This window comes from Balaenoptera borealis (genome assembly GCF_965194805.1).
Source record: "Balaenoptera borealis genome assembly, chromosome: 17".
Lineage (NCBI taxonomy): Eukaryota > Metazoa > Chordata > Mammalia > Artiodactyla > Balaenopteridae > Balaenoptera > Balaenoptera borealis.
The window spans coordinates 58,631,161-58,642,643 of NC_138876.1; the positions used below are offsets into that span (position 1 = coordinate 58,631,161).

An 11,483-nucleotide genomic window follows, 5' to 3' on the forward strand; every position below is an offset into this window, starting at 1 on the left:
ACCCCTTTTGGGGACATTGCCATTCTTATGGCAGAAGAAAGAGATGGCTCTTAGAAGATAACATGCATCACTTTTGCTTTTTTTTTTTTTTTTAATTTTACACTTTATTTATTTATTTATTTTTGGCTGTGTTGGGGCTTCGTTTCTGTGCGAGGGCTTTCTCTAGTTGCGGCGAGCGGGGGCCACTCTTCATCGCGGTGCGCGAGCCTCTCACCGTCGCGGCCTCTCCTGTTGCGGAGCACAGGCTCCAGACGCGCAGGCTCAGTAGTTGTGGCTCACGGGCCCAGTTGCTCCGCGGCATGTGGGATCTTCCCAGACCAGGGCTCGAACCCGTGTCCCCTGCATTGGCAGGCAGATTCTCAACCACTGTGCCACCAGGGAAGCCCCATCACTTTTGCTTTAAGCAAGACACATGACCAAGCCTACCAGCTTGGGGCCTTAGTATCTACCTACATCATGATGTATAAATTGATGTGTATACATAAATCATAGAAACTTAGAGGTCATCTCACTCACTCTTCAAATTTTGTGGATGAGGAATCTCAGGCCTAGGAAGGGAAAATTATTTTTTTGTTGTCACCTAAGTGCTTTGGGGCATATCTCTGATAAAAAACCCTGTCCAGTAGGATTCACCATTTTGTCTGTATCATATAGTACAGATAAGAAGAAAGAGGGGATAGTTAAACTACATTACAAGTCCTTTATATATATAACAAAGCAAAACACATGCCAAAAGTAACTACATTTTACCAACACATTGAAATTAATGCTCCTGACTGATGTATTCTATCTATACTCAACAAAGTACTACTATAGAGAAGAAATAGAAGTTATTTCTGTTTGTTATTTGTCCCTTTCCTACTTTGCGATAGACAGGGATAGTGGCTTAGGTTTAATTAAAGGAATAAACTCACAATGTTTATTTCCTCTCTAATTCTTTCTTCATATTATTTTCATGCAGTGAATGGAGATAACTTCTGACTTCTATCAGCTGCTTATACATTCATTTATTAACCTAGTTATTCAAGTACCTACTAAATGTAAGGATTTGATTCTAACTGCCATGGTGGATACAATGAAGAGATGTATACCTACTTAAAGCTATAATACAAAGCAGTGTGGCAAGTGCCAATGAATATATAGTAAGTATAGCTATGTTCTAATAGCTCTTTTATCAGAAACCATAAGACCAGAAGTAGAAATAATCTTTAAATATATTCCCAGATACCAGAAAGTTTTAATACAAATACCTTAGCATCTGCATAATTACTTGCACATGGTAGATGACCAACACATGTCTCATGAATTGAACTGAAGCTAAATATACCGGAAAAAATACCAATGCGGGTTGAAAAGAAGGGAAGTAAGGCGGGCAGAGATTGAGCTACACTTAAGGAGACTAAAGAAGAGGTCCTGTCAATGATTAGAAAAGAGACAAAGCAGCGTGGAGGGAAGGACTTATGTCATCTGGTCCCAGATAGTGGAGCAAACTAGTCTGTAAGAGACACAGGTGCCAGCATTCTTGGAGGCTCTATGGACGGGGGCTCCGGCCTGAGAAGTCTCCTAAAGGGAACAAGATTGTGGGCAAGAGAGGAAGTCCCCCCAGTGTCTCGTTTCCAAATTACTCTGAAATCAGACATCTTTCTCAGGCTTTCTTTTAGGGCTTTCAGTTGAGTCTGCTTAATATAATTCTAGGGTTGGCTCTCCCCACCCCTCCTTAGAATCTTTCTACCTGCTCACAGGCAACTAGAATTATAAGCAGAAAACCCACAAGTAGAAAAATGTTTTAAATTCAGATAAATATCTAACCACAGTATGATACAAATGAGCTTAAGCTTCATATAATCAGCCAGTAAATACACATGAATAATAAATTACTAGATTTTCCCAGATTTGTCAGATTTTATTCCAGGCAGTTTTCAGATAAGAAGCCTTGGAGAACCTGAAGAAGGGGAAAGGCTACAGATGGAAGGATCTGAGGAAAGTAAAATTTACATTCCTCACCTCTTTGACCTGGGCGACAAAAATTGTGAATTAAGATATTTGGTCACATAACTGTAAAGATAGCTTTGGTTTCATAAAGTTCTTGTCTTATGTTTGTTTTGTTTTTGTCTTTTTAAACCAGGGAAGTTCCCTGGGAACTTAACTGAAATATCACAGAAACATTAGTTCCAGTACCTATTTCAACATTGGTGTAGTGTATTTTGTTTTTCTCAATGTGGTACATGGAAATAAAATTTATGGACTATAAAGTCTATTGTATTTGAAAGATTAACCTACATAAGTCAAATTTTTAAAAACTTGTAAAAATATATCCAATAAAAATTGCTTTGACAATTTTTGAGGAGCAAACATTTTATGATCTAAAATACTTAATGTGTAACTGTCATTGTTCCATTTGACACAGATTGTGTCATGATTACAGGAAGGATCTGCTGAAATGATTATATGATCAGAGACTACTAGATCTGTAGGCTCAGTAGTAGATAACTGTAGTGGGGTTTTTTTGTTGTTGTTCTTTGTCTTTTTTTTTTTTTTTTTTTCTGCTTAGCACCAGAAGCCCCTCCTCTTGTTTGGGAAACAGAAAGCGTTTGTGAATCTGTGGGTTGAAGTTCAAAAAGCCTGACTCTTTTCCTTATTCCTGGCAGCCAAGACAGGCATATGACCTAAGTTGGGTCAATTGAATATCCTTGCCCTAGCTGTGAGTAAGAATAGTGTTACTAGGAAGGAATAAAAGATTAGAATTAGTCAGTGGGCTTCCATTGCCCATTGTGTCAGGGTCCAAGCGTCCAGCAGCAGTGGTCCCTTAACCAGGCTGTACCTTTGGCCATGGATCTGGCTATGTGCTCTCCCTAGGTTGCCAAGCTATCTGGTAACCATCCAGAAAAATTTTTTTCTACCTAAGGACACCACAGTTTCAGTTTTTGCCTAACTGATATCATCACTGTTTAGAGTTATGGGAAAACCCTAACTAGCCTAAGGATTCTGCAAGGCCAATTTTTGGGCTCTGCAGTTTCTTAAGTAATGATAAAGAGCCACCAAGACTAAGCTCCAGGAGGGAAGAGTCACCTAGCTTGATTACTGTGGTATACTCAGCTCCTAGCTCAGGGCCCTAGTACACAAGTTCAGTAAATTTTTATTTGATTTTGACCTGAATGAATAAAATAGTAACACCCACCTCTAGGCCTCCTCAACATCTATTTGAAAATTTTGGATCCTGTCTGCTTTTAGTGTAGATTTTCCTTAGGAAGGAACAGAACTCAAAAAAAGATGACACTAAGGTTTTAAAATCAAGTAAGTAGGAGGCTGTTTTTCCAGTGGCAGAAATGAGGAAGTCAGGCATAAAGATTAGGTTTCTGCTGTGATAAATTGAACCTGTTAAATGCTATGACTTTTACATTTCATAGCTGTAGGTTAAACCGGTTATGTCACTCATTTGATAGCTCTGTATTTGTTTGAAAAATACAAAAGTCCCTCCTACTGGACTTTGATCTAGCAGAAACAACTGTTACCTAACAACCTCAGACCGTCACTGGAACACCTTTACAAGAACGTTCTTTATTTAAATGGTTTTGCATATGTAATTTATTTAAGCCTTCAAAATGATTAGAAAACTTCTTATGGTCCTGCTTTTGTCGTCTGTGACTCTTGGAGAAGCAAGGAAATCGTTTCTCAGTTTTCTGAACATAGAAAAGACTGAATTACTATTTTTCACAAAGACTGAAGAAACTGTCGTTGTAAGGTCAAGTTACAGAGATAAACAGCCAAACTCCAGCTACCTCTTTGTGCAACTAGAAGATCCTAAAATGCTCCAAGTGGTGAATGTGACTAAGACCTTATCAGATGTTACCAACTTTACCATAAACCTGGTGACAGATGAAGACGGGGAGACAAATCTGACCATTCAATTGTGGGATTCTGAAGGTAGGCAAGAAAGACTCATTGAAGAAATAAAGAATGTCAAAGTCAGAGTGCTCAAACAAAGACAAGACAGTCTTTTCCAGGCATCAAACCTTATTGATAGAAATATCCTTATGGTTTTTCTACCAATGATACTGTTAAATAAATGTGCGTTTGGTTGTAAGATTGAATTACAGGTGTTTCAAACAATATGGAAGAGACCTTTGCCAATAATTCTTGGGGCAGTTATACAGTTTTTTCTCATGCCATTTTGTGGATTCCTTTTGACGCAGATTTTGGCATTGCCTGAGGCACAGGCTTTTGGATTTGTAATGACCTGTACATGCCCAGGAGGGGGTGGGGGCTATCTCTTTGCTCTGCTCCTAGAAGGAGATGTCACTTTGGCCATTTTGATGACTTGCACATCAACGTTACTGGCCCTGATAACGATGCCTGCCAATTCGTACATATATAGTAGGATGTTAGGGTTATCAGGTACTTTGCATATTCCTGTTTCTAAAATTATGTCAACACTCCTTTTCATACTTATACCTATATCAGTGGGAATAATCATCAAGCATAGACTACCTGAAAAAGCAAAGTTCCTGGAGAGGATCATTAGACCTCTGAGTTTTATTTTAATGTTTGTAGGAATTTATTTGACTTTCAGAATGGGATTAATGTTTCTAAAAACAGTGAACCTAGAAGTGATTCTACTGGGTGTCTTAGTTCCTGCTTTGGGTTTGTCGTTTGGGTACTTTTTTGCTAAAATTTCTATGCTGCCTCTTCCTGTTTGTAAAACTGTTGCTATCGAAGGTGGGGTACTGAATAGTTTCTTAGCCCTTGCTGTTATTCAGCTTTCTTTTTCACAGTCCAATGCAGACTTGGCTTCTGTGGCTCCTTTCACAGTGGCCATGTGTTCTGGATGTGAAATTTTACTGATCCTTCTGTTCTATAAGGCTAAGAAAAGATGTATCCTTACCATAGAAAAGAAAAGAAAGAAAAATCCCCCGGTCTAACAGTTAAAGCTTTACTGAATTTTCCTACTCTGAATGAGGTACTGTGGGAGATTCAAAGAATATCTGAAATGATGCCTGCTCTCAACTCACTTATGATCTGATTGAAAACTTGACATTAGGGGAGAAATATATACATACATATAATCATATGTGCTGAACACCCAATGAATAGTACAGACAGTTAAATGTACAGGAAGTCAGAGGAAGGAGACTACTTTTCAACTGTGTTGGCTTGGAAATGTTCTATAGAGTTGGATTTTAACATAATACTTTATTATGGTGTCTTGAACAGGAAAGAGCAATAAAAAAAAAAAAGTCCTCCTGTAGTGATTATGATATATCCCGAGTATTTATGGAAGGGCTGCCCTTCCATAATAGGCATTTGGTAAATGCTCACACAGTGAATGAATATGTAAATTCCTCTTTGGAATCAATGTCTTAAACTAAATATAGCATTTCTGCTCTCAGAATTGTACTTCCTCCTGTCGTCCACGTCTCCCACTAAAGACGTTACCATTTACCCTGAAGCGCAGGGTCATCTCTTCCCCCTCTTCTCCTTTCTTCCCTCTTCTTTCTTTCATTATAGTCAAACTATTTCCTACAGACAATTTCCTGTAATATCTTTTCATCAGTCTCCTCTCTATTCCCAGTACTACCACTTTTGTTCTGTCCTAGATTGCTGCTTCCCTAAACCTTTCTTACCTGGCTTTTGGCCTCTCTGTCCACTCTCCAAGCACTGGCAGATTAATCTTCCTAAAATCTAACTTTGATCATCTGCTTTCCCTGCTACAAACCTTTTTGCCTCTTGAATAAAGTCTATATTCCTTAGGGAGGCATTTTGTACGCTCTGCTCACTGACTTCACCCTAGCTTTCCAGTTTTATCTCCCCTCCCACTTCTTTACACGCAGTCTTTGCTCCAATCAACAGATAACTTGATAACTCATGACTCTGCCTTTGTTCACACTGTCCCTGCAACCTGAGGGGACTACGTCATCTCTGTCTAGATTTTGACCACTCTCACAGACCTGGCTCAAATACCACCCTTGCCATGAAGCTTTGACTAATCCCCCTTAGCTACCGGGAACTGAAATTTCCTCTAAATTCTCATCACAATTTTTTATGCTCATAGTACTTGCATTACAGCTATTTGTGTTCCTATCGTATCCTCCCTATTTTGCTATAAATCCTTGAACATGCAAATTATAAACATAATATAATATGTAAACAATATAATAGAATATTAACAGTACAATATAATAGTATGAACAGTATAATATAATAATATAAACAATAGAATATGATAATGCAAACAATATTCATTTTGATACTCCCCATAATATCTAGCATATTTCCTGTGTGCTTATTCAAATAAAGTGTTGAAGTACAGACTAGGGCCCAAATGAATAGTATGCTCGTTTTTACACCACTGTTGAGTTTTCAAAAGCAATTTTTAGTATCTAGTTCCAGTTTGCACTTCTCTCCAAAGAAAGTAAGGGCATCAAGAAAGAGAACTATCACTCTAAATAATTCTGCTTCCCATATTTCCCAGGCCCTTAGTTGTAGGCAAATTACTTAACCATCCTGTAGTACCATTTCCTTATCTAAAAAATGGAGATAATAGTGTAAACTCCATCAAATTGTCATAGGAATTAAATGAGAACTTATTGACAATGTACTTAGAACAGAGTACATGCTCAGCAAGTGTTAGCTGCTATAATTATTTTACCGGATTTTAAACTTTTGACCTTGATATATCTACTGTTGGTTTGAAATACTAATCTGATAAGTCCATAGAGCCTAAAACTTCGAACATTTTCCTATCAGTGTTATTCACCATCTTAATCATAGTATTAGGGAATTTTTGTTCAGTTTGCCAGCTGATAAGACAACCAAAGTTCTTTTTCTCTTATTTCACCAAATCCAGTATGTTAATACCAAGACTCATCAAAGCGCTGGTTTGGCATTGTGATGGATGGTTATTATTCACTTTATAAAATGATAATTGCCTACATGAAATACTTTACTACTGACTCCTTTAAATGGAAATCTCCACTTAGGGGTTTAAAATATAACTAAGCTTGCATAAATTTGACTTATGTACATTTTCATGAACATATTTTACTGATTGGGAGACAAGAAACTGCCTTTCTAGTTGCTCTTTATCCTTATCTTTGTGGTCTCGAACAAGACACTTCTCTGCAGTTCAGTTTTCAAATCTGTAAAATGAAGAGATTCAACTGAGGTTTAAGATCTTGCTTAACTCCTAAACCTGTAATTCTGGCATAAAACTCTGGGACATTAACACCACGGGCAGGGCGATGGTTTCAGGTTGACAAGAATAACCACTCACAGCTGCTGCTTTCTACTTAAAGCAACAACAAAAATATGAGTTTCTTGAGGGCAGGGACCACATATTATTCTTTGAATTCCCTACAGTTTTTAACCAATACTTTTAATTGAGTTGGTGCTCGTAAAACATTGAATTAATTAATCATTAATGTCTATGAAAGTCAATATCATATACTCTAGGGCCAGATAATGCCGGGGTCTGCAGTTCCAGCTCTGTCACCAACTGGGTGACATTGGTCAAGTTACTTAATCTCTCTATGCCTAAATTCATGTGGACAGTGGGGATAATGATAGTACCTACCTTATGGTATTGTTGTGAAGATTAAATGAGTTAGTATTAATAAGGTCCTCAGAATAATGCTTAACACATAGTAAACTCTATAATTATTATGGTTACTCTCTGCATGTTTGATCTTGCACTTTAAAAGCAGATGAATGTGTACAAATGGAACTTGGAATATATTTTATTTATCTTATAGATGTATCATGGAAGATTGAGATTTTTATGTAGGAAAATTTGTCTAATTTGGATGGGGATGAAGTTATTCAAGCCATTTATTTATTGTTTAATAATGAGAGGCATAAAGCAGGCTAACTAATTGCTTGAGTTCATACCAACCATTTGTCCAACAATAATCAGTATCAAGGCTGCAAAGAACAAAAGGCTTTATTTGAAGTCTTAAGAATTGCAATTCAGGAGACACAGATTTGGGACTTCCCTCGCAGTCCAGTGGTTAAGACTCCGCACTGAAGGGGGCCTGGGTTCAATCCTTGGTCAGGAAATAAGATCCCACATGCCATGCAGCACGGCCCAAAAAAAAAAAAAAAAATTTATTTTAAAATTTAAAAAAACAAAGAGAGACAGGAGACACAGATTCGGGTAAAACTGAAAGAGTATTGCAGGGGAGAGAAAGAGTCAGGAGCTTATGCAGGCAAAAGCCACAAGATTGTTCAAAAATTATGACTGATCCTGATTCAAGAAAGGAAATATTTGTCCTTAAGGCTGTCAGGAGTTATTTTAGGGTAAGGGTCCAATAAATATCTTGAGTTTCTGGAACATTGGGTAAGTGTTCTGGATGCATGTGTTAAGATAATAAGTGGTCAAAAGTTTCATTTGGTCTGAGACATGCGTAAGTCACACTTCCTCGATGGCCTCCTGGCTCCATTTTAGAGAGCTCTCTTAGCAATACCAACTCCATTTTGATTTTCCTTTCACACATTTTACACAGCCATGATTGATTAGACAAAAGATCCAGAGGTAGAGGGATAAGCCATTTTAAAAAAAATAAACTTTCATTCCAACCTTTAATAGAGATGATTCTATGGTACATTTTTTTCCAGAACTAAAAACTCTATCTCTAATTCCAGCCTATGTTATGTCAAAACGTGAAATCTTGTTAGGTATCCTGAAGATTCCACCCATAAGGAACCTGCATTTTGTGTTTATAAATTTTTGTCATTTTTAATCAAAGTCCACTAAATAATTAACTTAATTAAGAAAGTATTGGTATGTGGAATCTGCATTTTTTTTTTTTTTTTTTTTAGTGAAAGGAGTTGCCATTTAAAAGAAGTCAGCTCCAGAGACTAAATAAAGTTAGCAAGATACCCAAGATTGCAGGGGAAGGAATCACCATGAAGGTCGCTCTTTATCATGCAAATACAGGGCACCTATCACTTATGTAGGTGAAGACCAGAGCACTCTGTGGCTTGACAAAGGCCATCCTTCCCAGAACCCCTCCACGAATAGTCAGGTGTCTGGGGAGGTGTCAGGGGCATTGGATCTTACCTCTCTTCCATTTTGAGGTTTAGCATAATTGGAACCTCTGTCATGGATGCAAGTCCGCTGGTAGGAAAGGATATCAAAGGCCCCCAAGAGGGAACTCCCCATTAGGGAAGTCTGGAATGGTGATCTGGTCACCACGCCAGGGAGCAGATTTTGTCCTGGTATAGTGTGTGGCTGAGGCTGAAACCTGACCCCTCCATAACCCCAAACCACCTTGGCACAGCAGACAGTCTTTGGGGTTGGGAACAACGGCTGCAGATGTGACTATAGCTTTAAAAATTGCCCTTTTGGGAAGCCAAGATCAATGCACCAGGTACCGAGGTCTCTGCAGCCATCTGAATCACTCACAGCACTGGACAAGAATCTTTTGGATTGTGTGGGACCAGTTTGCAACACTGCCAAAACCAGATCGGAGCGCTAGACCTCCCTGTGTACTACAGGATTCTTCATTTCACTTTGTCAGGCATTTGAAAGCAGAACAACCTCCTTGGACTGAAAAATCCCTGAGTTACTTGAGGACGATTGTAAAGTAGCAGCTGAGGCTCCTAGAAAAAGATTGTACTTCTTGCTCATTAGAGGTAGGAAGCTTGAAATGGTTTTAATTTGAAGGAATGAGATATTCTATCTATCTTCACTTCGATTACACCGATTTTAGCAGCTTTGTTTATTTAAACGAGGCTTAAAGAGGACTCTAATGACATTTCTGCAAATGCCTGGAAAATTTTATTTGGTTAAAAACCAACACTTGTCACCACAGAGTTGGCAAGATTTTTATTTTAAGATGACTGACAATGAAGAACCAAAAAGCTAATTTCTAAAGTTTTTTAATTTTTTTTAATCAAGAAAACAAAAGCATCATTTGCTAGACAAATTGAGGTGTTCAAATTAGATAATTACAGCAACACTCTTTAGAAGGAGACAAAGTTCTGGCTCTTTGTGAGGTTTGAGAATTGGTCCCACACTTCATGTCATTCATCTTCGAGAACCCTCATTTGCAACACGTTGGTGACAATACCCTGTCTTCTGATCAAGCTAAGAGAACCAATCACTGCAAATGCAAGGAGCCAAATAACCTGCTTCCCTGATCCTGTTGTGGCTAGGACATCTTTTACCTGTGCACTGCCTTTTGCATTATAATAGTAAGACTATATGATGCCAGACCTGGAATTTCAAGAAGCAGAACTATTTTAAGGACCATAGACTAGTCCTTGTATTTCATGTGATGCAAGCTTATCGTACCATGTATTCCCTGAATACGGACTTTGGAGTCAGTGTGTTCTACTCTTTGCTCTTGCTGTGTGACTTGAGGATAAATAACTTCCCTGAGCCTCAGTTTCCTCGTCCATATGATGAAGCTGATCATATCTTCTCATGGAACTGTTGCAACCTTTAAGTAAAATAATGCATATGAAAACAAAAGCGCCTGAAGCATGGTAAGTCCTCACTACATGGTTACCAAATAAATTATTGAGAATAGGGGCAGTTGGTTCTGGCCAATAGACGTCTGTCTGTCTACCTATCATAGGTTTACTATAGTGTATATTGTTGGGGAGGAAGAAAACTTTTCTCTAGGAAACCTTCTAAGTTCTTCTGGCTGGTCTAAGAATTAACTTGACATGAGACAGATTCAACACGAGAAAATCAAATTTAGTTTTATACATATGAAAATCCCACACACATAAGGGGGAGAGAGACCCCACATGCATGAGAGGGTCAGAGGCAGAAAAGTAAAATGAGGGCTACATGCCATCCTGAGCTAAGGAATGAGATGGGGTCCTGGGGCTTCCAAGGACAGGAGGATGATAAGAAGAAAAGCAGATGTTTGGTAATTAGATATTTGCCCTACCATATAGATGGGGCCCTTTAGATAAAGCACATCTCCAGTAATAACTCTTTTCTGAGAAAAATTTCCAGTTTAAATTCTTCTAGGTAGTTAAGGGAGGGGGAGTATTTTCTCTTGCACTCACCAGGTCTCAGTTGCCTTTAGCTCAAAATAATCCTCATGCAAAAATGGAACATTTGGGGGACGCTCCGTTATGAACCCCTACAATATGTATATAGTGTAGGTTTACCCAGCATAGTTTTAACAAATAAAAGTTGCAAAGCTAGAGTCCTATCTCCAGTTTGTGTTTTGCCAAAAGAGTAGTATGGAATAAAAGACAGGGACAAATAAAGGGAAACAGGAAAATTAGAAGGAATGGAAGACGTAAGGGATGGGCAAAATAGAGGAAAGGAATTTTTTTAAAATTACAGAAGAATGTACAGGCAGGAGAAAGAAAGTCAGAAAAACCACAGACGAAAAAGACGGGGCCAGATTTGGAAGGACTAGGCAGAAAGGGAGGGGTCAGGAAGCGATCACCAGCGCAGCTTGGGGCTGGGGGTGGGGCAGGGAGTTGGGGGTTGGAGGGCTGTGCTGCGTTGTGGGGCGGGG

The 11,483-nt window shown here is 38.6% G+C and overlaps 1 protein-coding gene across 1 annotated transcript; it reads left to right on the forward strand.

Moving 5' to 3' along the window:
* Window positions 1-870: 870 nt before the first annotated feature.
* On the forward strand, window positions 871-11,348 carry SLC10A5 (solute carrier family 10 member 5). Its single transcript, XM_082363523.1, has one exon. The coding sequence runs from the start codon at window positions 3,603-3,605 to the stop codon at window positions 4,917-4,919; it is 1,317 nt and encodes a 438-aa protein (XP_082219649.1). The 5' UTR covers window positions 871-3,602; the 3' UTR covers window positions 4,920-11,348.
* The last annotated feature ends 135 nt before the right edge of the window (window positions 11,349-11,483 follow it).

What these genes read in the sequence shown, in the direction of transcription:
- SLC10A5 (XM_082363523.1), top strand. Translation starts at nt 3,603, where the DNA reads ATGATTAGAAAACTTCTTATGGTCCTGCTTTTGTCGTCTGTGACTCTT.